Source organism: Gambusia affinis, linkage group LG10, assembly GCF_019740435.1.
Source record: "Gambusia affinis linkage group LG10, SWU_Gaff_1.0, whole genome shotgun sequence".
Lineage (NCBI taxonomy): Eukaryota > Metazoa > Chordata > Actinopteri > Cyprinodontiformes > Poeciliidae > Gambusia > Gambusia affinis.
The window spans coordinates 12,741,067-12,763,193 of NC_057877.1; the positions used below are offsets into that span (position 1 = coordinate 12,741,067).

Here is a 22,127-nt window from a genome sequence, read left to right on the forward strand (position 1 = left end):
GTGTGTGTGGGTGTGTGAATGTAAATAAATGTTTTGTAAAACATCTTTGAGGTTGCTGAAAGGTTCTATGCGAGTCTGATATCATTTAATTTCTTATTGTCAAAACAATGACTGCAAATAACATTCTTCTGAGATAAATTTAACATCCAGTATAAATGTCCATCCTTCCATCCATCCATTTTCTATACACCCTTTGTCCCTAATGGGGTTGGGAGGGTTGCTGGTGCCTATCCCCAGCTAACGTTCCAGGCGAGAGGCGGGGTTCACCCTGGACAGGTCGCGGACAGGACAAACAACCATTCACACACACACTCACACCTAGGGAGAATTTAGAGAGACCAATTAACCTGACAGTCATGTTTTTGGACTGTGGGAGGAAGCCGGAGAACCCACGTATGCACAGGGAGAACATGCAAACTCCATGCAGAAAGACCCCGGGCCGAGAATCGAACCCAGGACCTTCTTGCTGCAAACATATATATAACTATATATATATATATATATATATATATATATATATATACACGTATATATATATATACACATGTATATATATATGTGTGTGTATATATATATGTGTGTATATATATATACGTGTGTATATATACCACATTAACATTTTTCTTGAGTAAAAAAGTACTGGCTTTTAAAAATACTTAAGTATTAAAAGTAAAAGTACTTGCTGAATGCATTACTTAATCTCTAATTACAATATCATTAAGTGTACCTATCGTATTTAATTTTAATATATGAAATATGTGCCATTTTAATGAACAATGCCACAGATAAAGCATGTTTTTATTGTGTTTACTCTCTGTGACAGTTTAGATTTAGATATGTGATTCTTTGTGCCATAATTTCAGGGATGGAAATATCTTGTCTCCTGAACATAGCATGAACTTCACTTTCTTTTTGCCACTAGTGGCATTTATTTTGAAAGAAATCCAATAGAAAGGGAATGGAAAGATTGTGGGAGGGGGAGAACATGCAACCAAGGAGCCACGTAGCAGTGTTGTAGTCAAGACCAGCGTCCCAAGCTACATGACACAATAAAATTAATTGTACCTATCAAAATTGCTTCTCAAATTGATTTGAAAAATCCACATTTCCATAAAAACACCCAGATATTAAATACTTAGAGTTGAAATAAATTTAATCAGTATCATTATCAATTCAAACTCTTCTTCATTTTGCTTTGCTTCCATCTCTGTGCCACAATCCGCAATGGTTTCCTACCATCCCTAAAAGATAATGCCCTGGACGTTTGCCCATATCACCCATGTCAGCTCCTTTAAACATTAAATAATAATAGCTTCTGCAGTGTATGCAGAGCGTTACAAGAACAAAGAACATCTCTCAGTGAGGCTTCAGTCCTATAGGACTTAGTAAAGATCCGTCCAGAAGAATTGGATCGTTCGTGAATTTTATATCACTATATAGCAGACTTTGGTCACAGCGTTGTCCCATATATCCTCAATCCTCAAAATTAAGCGCATGACTGACAACGTGTTTACATCGAAGATGCAACATATTTGTCTCTGTACAGTTAGCTTTGCTAACATCACGTCCACATAGCTTACCTATCTTTAAGCTTCCTTTCCAAGTGACACCAAAAGTTGGACGAAGTCCCCACCGTCCGTGAAAGTGAAACGCTGCTGATTTTACATGTCGCCAAATCTTATGATTTATGTAGCGAAATTCTATTACTGACGATTAGACAGAATCATCTCTCACTTGGAGGAAGCCACTGCGGATGTCTTGGAGCTCCGCGTGCGAGTGAAAGGAGGAGGCGATGGGTAACAACAGACACACGTAATTAGTAAGTCACATAATTGCTTGGATTTTACAGCGCCTTGTAAAGTCCCTGAACTTCACATTTTAACAAAAAAAAAAGCGCAATGCAACTTGGATGTAACGAGTCAACAAAAAACCCTGCAGGGGGCTAAGACCCCCTAAAAGTCAGATCCTAGAATCGCCCCTGCAGAGAAGGATTCTTCATAGGATCAAGAATATTAGGGACAATCCTGACCATCCTCTTCATCAGATTGTCTTGGGAAGGCGGAGGATCCAGAAAAAAACCCACCAAAGTAAAGGCAAGCCGCGATAACAAAAGTTGTACCCATAGAGTCTGGAAAATGCTCTCTTAATGGGTCCAGGCTTCTAGTGCTGCCTTCGTCAAAGCAAAGCTTGAGTTTTCAGACTCGACCGTCTACTACTCTGAGGGAAGATTGGACAAATCGTTCCTTCGGAGAGTGGCCTGGTAAGCGAGGTCTTGTTGGATCCAGGCATCAATTGTCGCCTGGGACCAATCTTCTAGTGCTGCCTTCGTCAAGGGAACTGTTGCATTTTCAGGCTTAACTTTTTCCTTTCCATCATACTTAGAGATCCGAGCTTCCCAAGCCGGGGAAGGTTCAAATAGAAAAGCATTGACAGCATCATACTCAAAAGAGCAAGATTCCCCAGCTGGAGAAGCTTGCTTCCCAGTCAGGGAAGGATTGCAAAGAACCTTCCCCGTCGAGGAAGGTTCAACAGGGAAAGCATCAAAAGGATCATAGGCAGACTCAGTGCTCGCTTCCTTGGAGACACTTTCGTCTGAATTGTTACCAGGCAGTAGTTTATCAAAAAACTTCTGCATTCTGGTGCTAACCAAATACCCAACACCGAAACCAAGGGGGAAAAACACGCCAGCTAATATCTTGCTCATAATTAAAATCCTTGAAAGACACCTTTGAGATTCGAAGAGTTGACCGAGTATGAACTGATGTTTTGAAATACAAGCTTTCTTAACCTCAGAAGTTCTTTGATCTTCTGATTACATCACAGATGAGGTCATAGCTACAATGACCTCACTGTACTTCTGAGGCAATGTCTTGTTTCTGCTCGTTTCTATGGAAACGATCAGATCAGTTCCACATGACCCAAAAAATTTATCCTTTGCAACTGCATCACTCAATCATTCGAGACGCCATGACAAGACGTTGGAAGTGAGGGATGGGAGTATTGAACAGAGCGACAAATAGGTTTTAAAAGTTGTTTGGAGTCAATGTGTTTTTTTATTGTTTAAAAAAATTAATAGCTACGATAGCTATGATAGCTGTCTGGATAAGGTTTCCAGCAAAAAGGCGTTTAGCGATTTATGATAAATTAAATCGATTCTTTATATATGCCTGTGGTTTCTTTGCTAGCTGTTTGGACATTTTTTGCTCTATTTTTCAGCTCGTAGCGGGTTCTGGTTTTAGTTCTAATAGTTCATCTAATGAAAACAAACATACAAACTTAGAGTTGTTCGAGTTCTCCAGAGCCGAGCATGAACGGTGATTTTCACCTCAGCTCCAATTAAAAACGGCGTTTAATTTCCCACAATGGCCTTATATTGTTTTATCTTAAATTTTGGGGGGAGTTTTTAATCGTTAAAAAGCTTCTTGTGCAGCTTTTTCGGGTCATTTTCTCTTACAAGTGGCGCCAATCAGAAAATCCAGGCTGCACCTGCAGCTGTCCAGATGGTGCGTTTGCTGCTTCAGGACATTCGAGCACCACTCTGCCACAGTCAAAAACAGCTCAACATACAGTGGACGTTTTTAATTAAAAAATGAAACGCAGCTGCATAAAATAAAACTGACTGAAGCGAAGCTACAATCCTAAACAACGAGCAGCATCTAAGGTAAAACTGTACAAAAATATCAACGTTTTGCATTTAATATAGAAAAAAACCATCTTTGTCCATAAATTCTTTTTCCGTAAATATGTTCTACTCAGAGTTTCATAGTTTTATATTCACTTGGTCCAAATATTGTAAAAAAAAAATTTTATTCAAATTAATAATCAGCATAAAGTACAAAAAGGTTCTGTTTGCATAGTAATGACATCTGATTATTGGATTTAATTTGAATAAAAACTTAAATTTTTATCACTCTCTGTGTTAGTGTAGTTTTTTTTTTCTTGGAAAGAGAGAGCAAAACATACAGAGAAATGCTCGCTGTTGCTGCATTTGTCAACATACATCGATTACATCTGGTTTATCAGTAACTTTATGACTAAACAGCAAACAAAAAATAAGTGGTTATTTACCGAAAGGCACAGTGGTTTTATATGTTACATGTTATCCATTGCAAAAATAAGTTGCTCTTACTTTCAGTCATTGTTCTGCAGAACTTGGAGGCTGAAGAACACGTCGTATCAGATGTTTTCAGCTAGAAGTTGCCAGAAATGAGGAGCTCTTGATCTTTTTTTCATTCTGAGGTAAATATTTAAAATCCTGATATCATTCTGAATTATTTCCCACTATTAGAATGCTATGAAAAGTATGTGTTTCCTTACAGGTTTCTTTCGCTTATTTAAATAATTTTGAGTCTCATATGCCATTAGATAAATTCTTATATCAGACAATGTTTGCCTGAAAAAATAAATTACACAGTATTCAAATTATGACTCCATTTGTTGAAAGAAAATGACAACAACCTGTCTGTACATGAATCAGCGAATGCCTCCAAAAATCTAATAATTGGTTGTGCAGCCCTTGAAGGCAACAGCTGCAGCCACCCACAGTCTGTATTTTTTTGCATCTCTTTTTTCAACAAATCTTAGCAGAATTGGTTTAATTCAACCACAGGAAAGGCATTCCAAGCATAAACAATCTCCTTAATTTCATATCACAACTTCTCAATTCCATTTAAATCAAGACTGTGACTGGGTCAGTTCAAAACTTTCATTTAAGTGTATTAGAGAAAATTGCTGGTGTGCTACAGATCATTCTCCTGCTAAATAACTTGAGTGCTCTTGAAGTCACAAATTGATGACTGGAAATTGTCCGTAAGGATTTTCAGCTCTACAAATTGATGGTTCTATTAATTTTGACAAGTAGCCCGAAGAAGCAAAGTACTCCAAGACCATCACACTACCACCACCGTGTTTTATTAGAGGTATGGACATTATTTTTCTGAAATGCTCTTTCATTTTTATACATTGGGATTAATTATGGACCTTTTTCTGTTGTGACCTGATCATGGTCACAACACTACTTAGGATAAACAATCCTTAGGAGTAATAGAAATTTACACATGGAAAAATACTTTTTCATGGCTCTGTACACCAAACATATTTTTGTTTGGTATTGTTCTGAATGTTTACATGTTTCCTTCAGAGACATTTTTTATTAAGATGTGGTAAATTTCAAGAAGTAGAAATGATGCAATAATATCTGAAATACTGTTTAGTTAGTATTTTTTTCTTTCAATTTAGGAAATCTAATTGAATAAATTACATGTGATTCTAGTATTAAACTAAGATAAAATATTACATGCAAACATCTTGTTTTAAAGTTGGTGTATTAATTGACTTTTTTGAGCTTTAGGTCAAATTATAATTTTATTCCCTCATCAAAACATACCTGTAGAGCTGCTTTATTCTTTCAAGTATGTTAGAGACGTTCTTTAGTCTTCCTGGCAACCATTCCGGGTGCATTAATGCTTGCTCTCACCAAGCACCGCATCCCTCCCCGTGTTTCCCTCGCAGAGCTCCCCCAGACTAGTGGCAGCGGCAATTAGCAAACACCTGGTGGAACTGCATATCTGCAGAGCTCATCACATGACCTACATCTTGGTGCAATGCTCTCAAGAACATTGTTAAAGGCTTAATGGAGAAACATTGTTGTGATAAGGTGGTGAAGGCAAAGTGGCAAAAAGAGCAGGAGCCTCTTAAAAGGAAAGAGGTCCAAATTGCAATTCATTAAATGCAGCATATCAACTGACAGGTAATGTAACACTTATCAACTAGGTAAAATATGAGCTGACATTAGATGTTAATATTACGCATATCACCAGCTGCACAATTTTGGCAAACTTCGATATATTTGGAACAGAACCTTACTACAGAAGTAACTTTCCCCAGCTTCATCCTCAGTGAGACAGTAAAGAGTCCACCAGGGTTAGAAGCTGAAATGTCCCCCCAAAAAACATACCATATATCCACTTAAAATATTTGATTCCATTTTAAGGAAGCTAGAAGAGTCCAACAACTTCTACATATGAGTACACACCCCACAGGAGCCCCAGATGTTCTTAGGCCATCCCTTGACTATTCATAATGTTATGGTTAATTGAGTAAACTCCCACTCAATATGAGAGAGTAGAAAAGTGAGTAGAAATGGCAGGGAATTAGTGAAACACACAGGGGAAGGTGCAAGTAAAGAGCTAAAAGGGTCACGTTGAGATGCCTGATTGCTCCCCTGAGAGGTGGATGAGAGGGTGAAGGGAAAGACAATCCAAGCAAATGGAAAAGATGGGATGTTGTCAGATGGGTTGTCCTCTAAGGTGGTGACTCCATTGTTCCTTTTGTTAGGTGCTTCTATGTAGCTGGGGTGAAATGAGATCATGCTGACTCATACAAAATTCACTTCAACTAATTGGTTTAGTCTTGTTCCCATGTCTCTACTATACGTTCATGGGTTAATTTTTACTTTATTAAAGTACCATCATATTTTCTGTTGCGTATTTGTTGGGCCTCTGTTTTCACATTCAGTCTGCGTCTTATTGATCTATAAAAAGAAAAAAAAATAAAAAAAAAAAACATCTTATTGATTGCAGGTTAACACACTGAGCAACAGTATTGATTACCACCTTCTTTTACACCAGTATCAGAACAGTAAGACTTTTATTATTGTCATCTAATTAGCAGCAACATAAACCCATTAATAATTAGAAATGCATTGCTATCTCTGGGTCCCTTCTAGGATTTTGCTATTGCTATTGAATAACCCAAAATGGAGCAATTTGCTGAACTGTAGCTTCATGCAGAGCTGCAGGTGATCTGCAGAATATGTGTATGTGTCTCAGAGGAGGGTGGTTAAAGCATGTGTGTTTCAGCAAATACTGTCTGAGAGCAGCTGGGCAGGGCAGGACTCACAGGCCAATGACATCATCCATGAAGAAGGAGAGACAGTCGAAAGCGCACAAGCAATCTCTCCTCAGGCAGTAAGAGGAAGCAGGCCCGCTCAGAGCAGGAGGCGGAGAGCAGCAGCAGCATGAGAGCGGGAGAATGTCTGAGAGGCGGAGGTGCACACAGTGCTGAGCTGACTTTGACAAGGATATAGGACGCGGTCTGGGAATTTTTCTTCTTTTGTTTTCCTCTCCTCTTTCATTACTCCATCCCTCCCCCTCCCCACTCCCCTCTTTCCTCCATCCTCTGAAAGTTATCCCCTCTCTGAGCTCCTGCTTCAGGCGGCTCCTCCGGGCATGCTCCTTAAGCCAAAGTATGACCGCTTTCGCAACGAGTCTGTAACCTCCTCTGACGACCTGATGCAGAGCTTAGCCATGAGCAGCAAAGTCGTGGCCACACCGGGGGTCTCCTCCTCCGCACAGAGTCTCCCCCTGCCTCCTTTGCCTCCTCTGGATCCCAGCGCCAGGTCTTCCTCCTTGGTTGGGGCCGCAGCACTGGCAGACTCCCCCTGCCTGGATGGGGAGCAGGAGGCCACCACAACCTTCTGCATGCTCATCCCCAAGATGCCCCAGTGGAAGTTCTCCAACTCCTTACTCAGCAGAAGCCCATCCAGCTCCAGCTCTAGCAAGGACTCAACCAAGACAGCTTCTTCCCAGGCCTCATCTTCATCACCATCAAACAGGACCAATGGGGCGAGCCCAGCCAGCGGCCCTGTGGCCAGCCTTGCGGCCGTACTTAACTCCTGTGACCCTGTCTGTGTCACCCCCTGTTCCCTACAGGCCATCCGAGGGCAGCGGGCCGTAGCACAAGCTGCAGCCTCTGGAGGTCCAGCAGGACATGGATTTGGGGTTGCAGCAGAGGTCATGGTGAGCCCTGGTGTCTCCAGCAGCTCCAGGTCAGGGATGAACCGCAGGACAAGGGTGGAGGGCATGTGGCTGGGGGGAGATGAGCTCCACACCAAGGGCAGCTTCATCCACAAGCCCTCTCAGGGTTGGCTGCACCCAGACAAGAAAATTGTGGGACAAGGAGCTTCTTACATTGTTAGGGTAAGTACATTTGAAAGGAGGATAATGAGTTAACTGTTAACCCTAGTGACACACTAATTCCCATTTATGCACCAAAACTTACGTCCCTAACTATTGCCCTTTGATCTATGTATAGATCAGAAATGCTTGCTTATAAAGAGAAAATTTGATCATTCTAATGCAAAATAAGTGATGCATCTATAATTAAAGACTCCCATAGTAAGAAGAGAATATCAAGGCTCCAATTGTTTTATTTATTCACTTTCATCCAAATGTGAATGTGAAAAAACAAACCAAAGCATCTCAACAGCAGGCACTTTGTTATGCAGCTCATGTGGCAGTGCCGAGGGAATACATAATTTCATCCAGATAGACGGCTTGGTGCTGCTGGTTAAGAGTCTGTATCATGCTGTTCTTACGATTTCAGGATAGAGAAAAAATAAATCACGAAATTATGTCTCCTGACTGTGGAGACTATTGTTGCTCAACCACACTTTTAAATAAATATGGCTTCTGTCACACTGTATTTTAAACAAAAACTGTGTTTATGGAGCATGTAATCTGCCTGATTGTTAGCTCTGAGTGTGGGAGTGGTTCTCTTTGTGTGGATTTGAGCCTGTTTACATTTATCTATGAAGTGAATAGACTGATTTTATGCATCAATTTTATCTGTTGCTTATGAATATGATATACTGTTGTTTGTTTAGTTTGGGGAGGATAAGGGGAACCTTGGAGATTAAAGAACTTTGTTGGGTTTTATAAATAATAAATAAAATCAGGATAGATAAAGTAATTATTAGATGGTAAATCTCATAAATCCGAGCTATCTGAATCCTTATGCGTCTTGTTTATCACTCGTCTCCCCATGGCGTCCTCCTTGATGACACTTCACCTCTGCTCCCTCCCCCTCCTCCTCAAACTTAATGACACGGCTCTTGATTACTGCAGTCTGGGGGCCCCAGTGCAATTTCTAATGACATTATACGAGCACCATTCATTCCTATATTCAATTACGTTTAATCACAGTTATTTGCATCATGTGACGAGGATGAGGCAGTTGGATCAGCAGCAGAAGAGGTCGGAATGTTTCGCAAAAGTGATTTCTCGTCACAAAGCTCTGCTTTCCGAGCTTCATAATGCAGGCTCTTCTTGACTCTGATCGATGTCTCCTGTTAATGATCCGTACGTGTTTCTAAGAGTCCGGCATTGTAGGCGTGGTAACAGTCGTCACAGACGACCTGTAAGAGGCAGTTTGGAAAATAACAGGATTGCTGTGCTCCCGTATGAGCAATTCAGTGGCAAATCCATGCAGGGAGGAGCGTTTCGCTGCATGTATTAGTGTCAAAGGGACAGTGAATTGGTGCTGCACTGTAATCATCCCAGTGAGCACCCCTCTCTCTCTCTCTCTGTTTCAGTTTGCACATATAGTCAGTCATTGACAGACTTCCAGTCCTCTTCATGGCAGACATATGGATTTCTTAGTCATGTGTTTATATCTTCCTGGTGTCCACAAAGACATGTCTTGTGTTGTGTCTCTCGTACATCTGCTATTTCTGTTAGCCAGAGCGCTGCCGCAGCCATTAAAACAAGCACTGCAGCTGCCACAGCGGGTGTTATTATTACACATATTAAGCTCTTTGTACTCTGTTTCATTGCAGTTTTTTTTTTTAACAGTCATCTTATGCATATTGATCTTCTTTAATGTGACTTGTTAAGATAACAAAAAAAACAAACAAAATTTTACTCCCACACAGAAAAGACATAGCATTCACTGACTGAGCTCTAATAAGAGAATCTGTTTGGTGTTTTTGTCCGTTTAGCCAACATTATGCAACATCTATTGTGATTCTTGCCTCCAGATACAAAATTGTGACTACCTGACATGAGAAACAATCCAGCTGCCAGAATTTATCTCAAAGAGAGAGGCATGTACAACAGAGTTTGAGAAGAGGATACCAGTTTTATTGAATTTGTAAGGAATGTTTCTTGAGAACCTGGTATCTCTAGTCATGGGATGTATAAGTCAGAGCATTAGCCCAGAAGGACAACATCCAGATGATGAGAAAGGGTGGAGGTTGTGAGTGTGGGGAACGTTGCATCAGCAGATGAAATGGAAATGAAAAAAGGGACAAATTTCTTGATGGAAGACTTCCCTCAAGCCTTAATCTGATTAGAGAGCTTATTAAGCTCATTTAGACTCAGAGGTCCTCTCTCTGTCTCCTAATCTCTGCTGTGCGGTTGCTTCTTGCAAAAAACTATCCTCCAAATACGCTGCCTTGTAAAAATGTTCCTACCCCTTGAAGTTTTCCTCATCTTGTCATGTTGCATCCACAAACTTTAGTGTATGTTGGTGGGATTTTATATGTTAAAACAGAGTGAAATGAAAAGGACGGTTTTCAAACTGTTGCTCTGATTATATGTGTGTGGCCTTTTCTCAATCCTAAACCTTTAGCTTCCTCTAGCAGGCTTTTCTTCAGTGACTACCCTCTATTGTACTTTTTACTGACCACCATGTTTCACCATGTTTACTTGCAAGCTTTTCTCCTCTCCTTGCATTTGGTCAAAAGTTCAATCATGATATCATAAGACCAGAGAATCTTCTTGCAAATGCTTGTTGTGTCGCCTTTATGCCTTGTTACAAACTATAATTTGCACCACTAACAGCTTCAATAATAATGTTGAAGAGTTGTGGAGCGTTGCCCTGTTGACAGATTCTCCCTTCTGGTTTCTGGATCTCTGCAGCTCCTCCAGAGTTACTATGGGCCTCTTGGCTGCTTCTCTGATCAAGTCTTTCCTGGCACAGCCTAGAAACCTTAGGTGGACAGCCTTTTGGTTTGTAGTTGTGTCTTTCTATTTGTGTATGGGGTACTGTGATTTGTGAGATCTATGAAGCTTAAGTTATTGTTTAATACCCAAAGCTTCCTACTTGTTTACTGACCGGTCTGTTGTCTTCCCTGATCTTCATGATGCTGTTTGTTCATTAATGTTCTCCAACAGAACAGTTGAATTTGTGCTGAGATTAAATCGAACTCTTATTTGACAATTTAATTGAAGTACAGGGGTATGAATGCAAATGCATGCCACATTTTTCTGATTTTTATTCATTAAATGAATTTGAAAATCATGCTTCTCTTTCCTCTCTATGCAATAAATATACGGATAACAATAATTTTTTTGTATTGAAGTTTGGGTCTATAACTTCAGAAAATGTGAAAATATTTTCAAGGCATTGTATGAAACTAAAAATGTCATGGAGCCTCCTGTAACGTTTATCCCATTTGCTTGACAAACTGAAAAGCATCACTTTTGAGAGCACTTCTCATAAGAAGTGTTAACAGTGTTAAAAACTGCTCAACACTAAACTAACCAGACAGAAGACAAAATATGAGCATAAACTTTATGACACTTCAGTACACTGATTCTATTATTCATTTGTAGCAGGAACAATCAACCAGCTATTGAGAAGTGTTTCTGGAGGTGATTTTGCGCTATTAATTGTAGCAGACAAAATTATCCCGGATTTTATTCTATGACAGTTTTTTTATTTTTTTTCTCACATCGATGCAGACAAGACGACATACTCACGTGAACTGCCTGCAGGATCAAACACCCTCACAGATAATCGTCCCCCCCAGAGGGTTCAGAAGCTGCAGATTGTACGCAATCTGGAGCTGAGTGATGCTAATCTAGTCAAGGTGCCATTAGCACCCTGATTTGACAGCCATTAGTGCAACACTGTGCTAGACAGTTGCTTTCATGTTTAGTCTGTGGATGTAACATAAAATATAAATGGGAATTATCACGTTTAACAATGGAAGATATAACGGTCTAAAAGCATGGAGGTTCAGAAATAAAACTATTTGTATTTTAAGTGTAGAACAGGGTCAGAATCAGAACAAAAATATGTTTCTATGCATATTGCAGAGCCCCATCTGATTTAATGTTTTCCTCTGTAGTATATGGGTTGCATTGAAGTGCTGAAGTCAATGCGCTCCCTGGACTTCAACACACGGACTCAGGTGACAAGGTAAGTCAGCAACCGTCTTTACTGCCTGTGTTGAGTCAGTAGAATTTGACCCAATAAGCATAGTGTTTATTTACATGTACATGGCTGTAATATTACAGTGCTTGAATATTTAGATGAATGTTTAGATCAAACTGCTTAATTAAATCACTTAATTTGATTAGTAATTGGTGGATCAGTAGATTTTTTTTCTCCCATAAATGCATCAAAGATGGTTCCAATTCCTGCTGTTCAGACTTGAAACTCTTGGCATGCGAGTTTCTTTTTGTTTATCCTTTTTGTTTCCCTGCGCTGCATGTGATGTTGTTGTCATCCTCAACCCCAAAGAAGCAGCTCACTCCTCTGCCCTCCTCCTCTCTGCCTCTCCTCCCCTCCACCTCTCACCCTCCTATCTCTCCTCTACAATCGATCATCAGTAATCTGAGCCTACCATGCTTCCAAAGCTGAAGTGCAGGGGGAGAGGAGGAGATGGAAGATGCAGCAGAGATGGAGTGATATAGGAGGGGATCTATAATTGATGATGTTTGCTAATGACAGTAGAAAGCTGCAGTGGTCTCTGTGAACGCATAATGTGTTTGGCTGCAAGTTCTGGAGAGGGAGGCGGATACGGGTGTGCAAAACAAAACAGCAAAAGAAAAACAAAGGGATGAACCCTGCTAAGGCAATTCTGGCTGCTAATGTTTTGGACATATTTTCTTTTTCTTTTTGCTTTTCCTAATTTGATTTGGTTGTTCAGATAAATTCAGGTAATTATTTTTTACCTCTGTGTCAATATTAGTGACAAATAGCAACATGAAGACAGAAGAAGAAACCAGACAGGGATATATTAGGGTTAGGTTATAGAACGGTTATATTTAGGTGTTAGATTTGCCCAGGTAAACACCTGACTTAAATCTAACTGAAAATTTGTGGCAAGACTTTAAAATTGATCGTTACAGACCTTGTCCGTTCAATCTGACTGAGCTTGAAGAATATTAAGAAATCTAGGGAAAAAAGGTCTATATGTGCAAATTTGGTATTGATCAGTTTTCAAAACAACCAGTAGTATAACTGGAAGGTGGTTCAGTCAATTCATGACAAACGTTTCAGATTCTTCTACTTTTTCTTCCATGAGATCAACACTCATTTGTCTTGATCTATCATGGAAAAAAAAAAAAAAGTTTGCTGTTAATAATGTGACAAAATCTCAAAAAGTTCAATCGGCATTAATATTTTTGCGAGACCCTTTGGGTTGACCTATTTCTCTTTTCTCCCAATTTGAGGACTACAACTACCAATTCATAAAAATAAAAAAAATAAATAAAACGTTCAGCTCCTATTGAGGAACACAGGTTGGTAATGAGTCTCAGCATTTAGATACCAGGACTAACAGGGAAAGACCAGCACTGCAGACAATAACAACAACTTCTCTCTCTTCTCCTCCTGTCCCTCCACCTCCCTCTGCTTTCATCAGCATGAGTCATTTGAACGTGGTGGTGTTTTTCAAAAATCCCTGAGAAGACCTTTACCCGAGACAAGGCCCAGGACGCTTGCTTTTTAAATATTTATGAGCTACTCGATAGGGCTAGCCGGGCCTGTTGATTTCTGTCCCCACCATCCTGTGGCGTTCAGATAGCAAGCTACAGCCTCAAGTCTACATTATACTTCACCCCCACCATCAGAGACACACGGAGAAATCAAGCTTTCTGTAGCCATTAGGTCACCATTCCCACAGGTTGCAGCTGTTTCACTGCAGAGTTAGTTAGAGCAATCCTGGAGAGAGAGGTGCTTTGTGCAAAACACATATAAAGACAACAAGCACTGTATTTTTTCCCCATCACATTGTGATTATTCTTTTCTGTGATTTAGCAGAGAATCTCAGCTTTCACATAACATTTTGTAGATCAGTTTGTGAACAACAGGCCAGATAGAAAACAGTTGTTCACCATTGAATTGTAACAGATTTGGGACACAGCGCATCTGACTAAAATTTGCTCTAATTTTCCCAATTTCTTGGAATTCAATAAAAGACTTCAGTTTACTTTAGAAGACTTGTTTATGACAAGTGACCAATGTCTTTTTCATTAGTGTGACCAGCATCCTCTCCACATTTTCTTCATCAGGGAAGCCATCAACAGGCTTTGTGAGGCAGTGCCTGGTGGAAAGGGGGCTTGGAGGAAAAAGGTCAGTAGTAATATTTTACCGTGAATCTTTACTTCAGTGTCATATGCTTATAATGAGTATTATTTTACCAAAACATGTATGGTTTTAATTAACTCAATTAACATCTGTATGTGGTTGCATTCATTTTCCTTTCATTTAGACCCCAAATAAAGCTCTACAGTCAGTCATGGGCAAGAGTAACCTACGATTTGCAGGCATGAACATCGCTGTCAACATTTCTGTAGATGGCCTTGGACTTCTCGTCCCAACTACACGACAGGTGAAATTATCTACTACTACGACCTAAAAGACTAAATTAGACAGCTCTCCTTATTTAGTGTTGGTGCCTTTCAAGATCTGTGGTGGTGTGAAGATCTTTAAAATCCAACTGCACAGAGATCTCTCTCATCTGGACAGAAAAAACACTCATCCAGAAACCATTCTCCAGAGACAAATAGATAAACTTTACTTGTTCTGTTTGAACAAGTCAAGTCAAGTCAAACTAACTCTTATTACAATGAGGACTGGAGTGTCTCAAGGCCATGCAAATCATCATTTTTCACTCTGTTAACACCCAAGTCTGCATCAATACATGATCTTGTTCATGGAAGTAACGAGTATGTGTAAAGGAAAGAAGACAAACACCTAGAGAGCTGATGCAAATTTGTCCATTTGTAACATGGACAAAAAGACGTTAGGAGTCTACAATTTTCTACCGCCTGACCAGCAACCAAAAGAATGCAGTGGAAAGACTGTATTGCATCAAATCCTTTTGAAACCAAGAATACCGCTGGAATCCTGCACTTTCTGGAGAAATCGAAACAAATATCCCTCCTGCCCAGCACACTCTCAACAAAGCTGTTGTTGAGAGTGTGTTGCTTTATTACATCTCAGCTTAGTACTTCAGCTGCAATGTAGACTATGCAGATAGTGGAAAGTGAAGGGAAACTGAGGAGGACATTGAAAGTTTTCCTAACATTCGTCCCAGAGGGCAGCTGCAGAAACAGAGCTCTGACTTCTTACTTGGGCTTTGACTGACAACTGCTGTTGTCAGGCAAACTCTCCTAAAGCGTCACAAACAGAAACACCAAAGCAAAGTTTTCTGACTCAGGCAGTTGAAAGATAAACATTACGATAATGCTCTTCTTTTTTTATTACATTTATTTAATATCTTCATCTATTTGTATACAACAGAATAAAAATCAATCAATCAATTTAATTAACTGACTTACTGATTTTTGGTCCTGCTGAATCATTGATTTCCAAGCAAGTTTTTTTAAAAAAAAAAAAAAAGCATATTTGACTGTACATGTTTTTTGATTGTATTAAATGGTCTCATGCCATTCATGTTCACACATGTGTGTCTTGCAGGTGATTGCACACCATCCCATGCAGTCCATCTCATTTGCCTCTGGAGGAGACACAGTGAGTGTGGCATTTTTAACCCCCAGACTCTCCATGCCTGCTGTTTGGAATTGACATTTTCATCTTAACATATCCATATCAATTATATTTTACTGGTTTTCAATTTTGTGGCCCAAAAATCAATTAGTTTATTTAAGAACCTCTTATTTATGTTTGGTCTAATTGAAGTTTCCATTTTCTTTGCTGCAGGACACACCAGATTATGTTGCATATGTAGCCAAAGATCCAGTAAATCAAAGAGGTAAGGTTTATTTTTCTGTACACAAAGTGTTTATACTCCTTTAAATTTGTATTTATCAGTATATAAATCATCCACATTGCGTTTTACATACACTGACGATGTGTGTGGGTACTTGTTTTTCTGTATGGGTCCATAACCGTTTGGCTTTTTTACAGCATGTCACATCCTGGAGTGTTCGGATGGCTTAGCCCAGAGTGTCATCAACACCATTGGCCAGGCTTTTGAGCTGCAGTTCAAACAGTATCTACACAGCCCTCCTAAAACCATGTCATCTGTTGAGAGGTAACACAGTCCTGAAACAACTGCATACATGAAGTTATAAGTAAACATCAAAAACAAAAACACAGGAAAGTGTTAAATATTAGGCTTTTCAGGCCTTTCTGCTAGCTCATATATAGAGCATATTGGCTACATTAGAAAACCTGATCTACTGTTGATCTTTTAATACTTTTGTTCTTGTGTTACTTTTGTGTTTGTTTGAATAAACATCCACCTTCCTGTGACCAGCAGCAAGTCTTCATAGTTTTGTAGATCACATTTGGACGTGCACAACTGTGAACTGATATTTCCTTTTCTAATTAATTATGGCAAGAAGTTGAACTGGAAAGCATTTAGAAAATCTTAGGTTATTTCCTGTGACATTTAGCCATGAATTCAGAGAATGTGCATTTGACTTTAGGCCTGTCAGGACAGAGGAGCCGGTGTGGGGCGAGGACGAAGATGCATCAGAGCATGATTACTACAACAGCATCCCTGGGAAGGAGCCTCCTGTTGGGGGACTCGTGGACTCTAGGCTGAGGCCCAGTGGGGCCCTGCTGGGTCACATCCACACCCAGCCACAAAGCAAGGCAGCAACTCAGGTGAGCATCATGAATGTGGAAACGGTATCCTGCCAGGTCAGGCTGTGGATTCTAAATGTGCATTTGTGACTCTTTGCTAAGAACAGTGTGGGTGAAATTCTGTCTTTATACACCTGTAAAGTTGAAATGATAACTTATATGTAATATTGATGTTTTTCAGCTTAATATTGACATACTCTTATAGTTTTTATTCAGCTTTAACACTAAAGCTGCCAGCAGTGAAATGGCTATCTTGCAATCCAATATTGTCACAGATGTTATATAAAGTACAGCTGACCTTCATAACCTGCTGTACAATTAAAGTTTATTACCAAAATGCCATGTTTGACTTAGCATCCCTCAAATTGGTTATGACGTGTTTGTCTGCTGCTTCCCCACATTAAAACAGAATCATACCACACAAGCTCCCAATATATGCGCTATAATTCATCTTGATGTGCCTGCACCATAACTATTATAGACATGATTGCATAAAAAGAAACTGTATTCCTCTCGCTATGCTGCCTGTTCACTGTATACAGACATACTGTAGGAAATATTTAAATTGTGTGTTTCAGAACTGCATTGAGGGGTGAAGAGATAACTGTGTGTTTAAAATGTGTTGTTGTGTTGACAGATGGGCTCACAGGTCAGGAGAGAGCAGGGATCTTATCCACCCGGTCAACTCTGTTATGAGCTTCATTGGGACACTGAGACAACCTGTGGCTCAGGTGAGACACCTGGCGGCCGAAAGTAGCTATTGCTGGTTAAAAACGACGTACTTGCCCCCTGATAAAATTCTTCTGTTTTGCTTTTTTTCCCCTCACACTTATGCTTCAGATCATTAAGCAATTATTTTAAACAAATAAAAGCTTGAGTAACTGCTAAAAGAAATTTTCAATAATAATTGGATCAAGAGAAAAATGCCATCCAATCAAAATTGGCCCGATGTAAAAAAGTATCTGTCCCCTTACACTTACTGACTTAGTAGCAACAACCTCCATTAATGTTTTAGTAATAACTATCTTGACCAAATAACTTTTTGTTGATGTGGAGGTTCACTGTTTTTTTCCAGAAACGTCTTATTTCTGTCATCATCAGTAAGTGTTTGTATTTTTAGATTCTCACTTTATTCTTTGAGTTTGGCAATTATTGTTCATTGTTCCATGGTGAACTTATTTATTTGTATTAAATTTCTTAGTTACTTCTTACACTCTTTTTGTATTGCTTTACACTTACATTCTTGTATTAGTGTTTAGTTTTTGATTAGTTTGATCCTTTTGCATGTTATTCAACGATGAAACATTCAAAGAGGTTAATCCTTTTACACTGCGCTTTATAAAGCGCAGTGTAAATATAGTTTACTATAGTTAAGTTTCTGGATATTTGATGATATTAGCCTTTTCTACCCTCCTTGATTTCTAGGCCAGTTATTAAAAAAGAGGTCTGTGTGATTCTTGTATGAAACAACAAGGTACACTTAGGAACAACTTAATCAACTCTGTTGGAGAGTCAAATTTTAAAACTGCAGTCACAATAACAAGTTATAAAAAAAATTCTTAAAGTGTTATTTTAATTGGATTTTGTCTCATTTCTTGCATTAGATGGTTACTTGTGTGCTGATGGTCAGCCACCAGGCAGCAAGGACTATGAAGAGCACCAGTATGTAAATACACAAAGTTTGGAAAACCTTGAATCTTTTACACATGGAGCAGGTGGACTTAAAGGGGCTAGAGCACATGATAGTCCCAAAAAGGACCTCTTTGATATGAGTGAGTCTTGAGATTTACCGTAGACATACCCAAGAAAATGGAAAAAACAGCTAAACTGAATAACTAAACTTCTTGTGCCTCTGCAGGGCCCTTCGAGGATGCCCTAAAGCTCCATGAGGCATGTGGAGGAGCTGTTGGGTCCGGTGTATTAGTGGGTTCTGGTTCTCAGGTTGGTGGTGGGGGTGTTCGAAACGTAGAGGATCAGTGGCCGAGCCCGCCTAGACGCAGAGCCCCCGTGGCCCCAAACGAGGAGCAACTACGCAGGGAAACGTGGTACCACAGTCGCATGAGCCGGAGAGACGCAGAGAAGCTCCTGGTTCGAGATGGGGACTTCCTGGTCCGTGAGAGCACCACCAACCCTGGTCAGTACGTGCTAACAGGCATGCACTGTGGCCTGCCCAAACACCTGCTGCTAGTGGACCCGGAAGGCGTAGTGAGTCTGATTTAAATAAAACTATTTGTTTGTTTTTTGGACACCAAAATTTTGTTTGTATAATGTAAAACTTGTTTATCCCCACACAGGTCCGAACTAAAGACATGTTGTTTGAGAGTATAAGCCATCTTATAACGTACCACTTGAAGAACGAGCTGCCAATTGTTGCAGCGGAAAGTGAGCTTCATCTTAAACAAGCTGTCCGGAGGAAACAGTGAACCACCCGGGTTGTTGTGAGATGGTAAGCTACAGCATGTGTTGATTTTAAAAGTAGAGGTCATTATTTGAATGCTTTGACGTGCAAATATTAAAAGTTGCTTGCAGCTTACATTCTTAGTGTTTTACCAATCAGAGCAATTGTTGCTTTTCATGCGAAAAGCAACATTATTAAGAAAATAATGCATGTTTTTTTTACTTTACACTGTATTATTTGCCTGTTATTTACTGTAGCCACTTAAGGACTATGAAGGTTTCATCTTAGCAATATATATTAGTTGCAGTTTACACATATGTGATATTAAATGGAAATACATATGATTCACACAATATGTTATTCTTCAGTAACTATAATATGTTTCTCTCTGTCATTTTTCTCAGCTGAATTCGTCTGGACTCTGGGAAACATTTGGCCTAAGAACTGAATAGATGGTTTATTTTCATCCTGAAAGAACACTTCTACTTTTTTGCCTTGAACATACTTCCCATGAAAGTGCAGAATCAAGTCAAGCTCCTTCTTTCCTCTGGCTGTCAGTCTAAACCAAACGTTTAAGTGTACGTCATAAATGCCTCGACATGCGGACATTAAGCGAACCAGAATCCAGAATGCCACATCATTAAGCATAACAAACTAACAAGTGCTTCCAGTAATCCACAACCACCGGCCGTTCTTTCCGCCAACAGTGAACTTGACCTGAGGAAAAACTGAAACCGATTATCTGTCACAGATATAAACTCAAGACATGTCAGCCTTCAGATTGAGAAGCAAATTTCTCCAAATATGCAGAAAATGACTGTAGGTTTGTGTCTCTGAGAACAGAAGGCCGTCTCTCTCTTTGGGATGCAATGACTTGCTGTTTTTACATCGGTCTCCAATATCTGAGAAGGCACAAAGAAGAAACACTGATTCGGTGTTCGATGTACGAGCTGCACACGCTTATGTACTTTATATTTTGCCACAGTATCAGCAAAACATGACGCTTTTCTACATTTTCATCAATTAACAAATATGGTCTTGTTTGCTGTTTGTAAGGAGTTTATCGCATTATAATTAACTTACACAAGCCTGTGACCGAGCGGACTTACTCTGCGATGAATCCTCTATCCTGAGTCAAAGCTAATGTCTTCATTTCTATCTAACTGTGCAGGTACATCTCAATGAATTGGAATATCTGAAATAATTTAAGTCTGTAATACAATTAAGAGTGAAATTTATATATTCTATAGATCCACCATCACACATAGTGACATCTTCTAAGCATTTATTTATGTTAATCTTATTGATTATGACTTATAGCTGCTTAAGTTCCAAAAGAAAAAAAAATCTAAATATTAAGAATAAAAAAAAAATAAAATTAATTACAACCAAGAAATGTTATATTACAATCATGTTGTGCCCTCTACAATAATAGTATAGGTGAGAACACCGACGTAACCAGCAGAAGAATAAGTCACAAAACGTCACTGCTAAAGTAGCTGGCTGTACAGAAAGTGCTGTGTCCAGTGAAGGTGACACACAGGTGAATCACAGGACGTTGAATATGTCTTGTATTCAAATTGCTCCTGCAATAGAGACATATGAAGCGTCATACTGGTCCAAAGTCATCATTTTAGATGAAAGTAAACTTTTATTTTCATTTGAAAATGTAGGTTCCAGAGTCTGGAGGAAGAGTGAAGAGGCACAGCCATCAACTGGTGTTGGTCCACTGTGTTTTTTCCAAGTTCAAAATCAACGCAGTCGTCTGTCTATCAGGGAATTTTAGCGCAACTCAGTCTGCCCTCTACTTACAAGCTGTAAAGAAATGCTGATTTCATTTTTCAGGAGAATTTGGCAACTGCCTACACTGCCAAAAGTACCTATACCTGCTTTAATGACCGTGGTAACACTTTGCTTATTTGGGCAGACCACTGTCCTTACCTGAACCTCAGACAGAAGTTTAAGTCAGGAGTTTTACTTTTTGAGTTGAATAACTAAATGAAAGTTTTAATTCCATTATTTGTTGAGAGGTACCTGCATGTATTTTTTCCAGTGCCTTAATAACTACACTGGCAGACATTTGTCTCAGTGTACATAATGTGCAGTTCTGCACTCATTGCAAAAGGACTACATTTTCTTGTCATGCCAACGAAAAGATAAACAAAGTTCAGGATTATTAAGCTGTTATATTTGTAAACAGTGATGTAAGCTGCTCCTGTTTTCTGCTAGATAATCACAGTCTTTCAGCTGTTTTTATTATTAATCTCTTTTGTGAGATCCTCAGAAAAGACATCCTTTCCTTTCACCGATTGCTTTTCTCTGCAGTGATTGGACGTAAAATAGTGATAAGGATGTGCAATCCCTCCATTTGTCCAGGCTCAGGAAAATTCGGTACTTTAACGATCACGTCTGTGTCCACGTCTTTATATTTAAGCTAAACAGGTTTGTGTTGTTTCTTCAGGGCACACCAGGAAGTGGCTCATTACATCTGTATCACTGTAGTACTTTTGGATTATTTTTTTCTTCTTCTGTGTATCAAGGACAAAATTAAATTAGATAAATCTTTTGATGAGATCAGAATGTGAATATTTGTTAATGCTTTTTACCCCACCTTTGTGTTCTCAGGAATTTCTCAAAAAAAAAAAAAAATCCCCTTCTTCACTCTTATGTTTAGTCAATAAAATAAATTATGAAAGGGTACAGATAAAATAGTGTGTTGTTAATCGTGACTCCTTAACTTTCTTCATTGACAGTCACTTGTCCCCACCTGCTAGTATCAATAAAAATATTATCCAGAGGGGAATGGTCAAATATCGCTCTTTATTGTGTCTTGACCTATGGAGACCAAACGCTGTTTTACAAAATATTGTTGGGAAGATTAACTGGTTCCACACCACTGACTGTGAAAACCAATTACTTTAATGCACTCAAATTAGGCTGTTGTTCTCACTTTTAGTGAGAAATTATGCTACTGAGTTAAAAGATTAATTTGTTTTATTCTAGTTTCAGATCAACTAAAAATAGATGGTTTTCATTTCATTTTGAAGCTTTTAGACAAAAGACCAACATAAAGTGCTGTATATTTGTTAAATGGAAGGAA

At 39.2% G+C, this 22,127-nt stretch overlaps 1 protein-coding gene across 5 annotated transcripts; it reads left to right on the forward strand.

Moving 5' to 3' along the window:
• Positions 1–3,580: 3,580 nt before the first annotated feature.
• On the forward strand, positions 3,581–21,838 carry shc2 (SHC (Src homology 2 domain containing) transforming protein 2). 5 transcript variants are annotated; one of them, XM_044129886.1, is made up of 15 exons: positions 3,581–3,661; positions 4,150–4,239; positions 7,713–7,979; positions 11,915–11,985; positions 14,085–14,145; positions 14,285–14,404; positions 15,496–15,549; positions 15,739–15,790; positions 15,946–16,072; positions 16,470–16,650; positions 17,267–17,360; positions 18,234–18,401; positions 18,488–18,834; positions 18,924–19,075; positions 19,432–21,838. In XM_044129886.1, the coding sequence occupies exons 3-14, from the start codon at positions 7,797–7,799 to the stop codon at positions 19,050–19,052; spliced, it is 1,587 nt and encodes a 528-aa protein (XP_043985821.1). In that variant the 5' UTR covers positions 3,581–3,661; positions 4,150–4,239; positions 7,713–7,796; the 3' UTR covers positions 19,053–19,075; positions 19,432–21,838. The 5 variants fall into 5 exon arrangements, with proteins under 5 accessions (XP_043985821.1, XP_043985823.1, XP_043985822.1 ...); XM_044129888.1 differs by having other exon boundaries at positions 3,630–3,661; positions 4,136–4,239; XM_044129887.1 differs by lacking the exon at positions 3,581–3,661 and having other exon boundaries at positions 4,109–4,239.
• Positions 21,839–22,127: the final 289 nt, after the last annotated feature.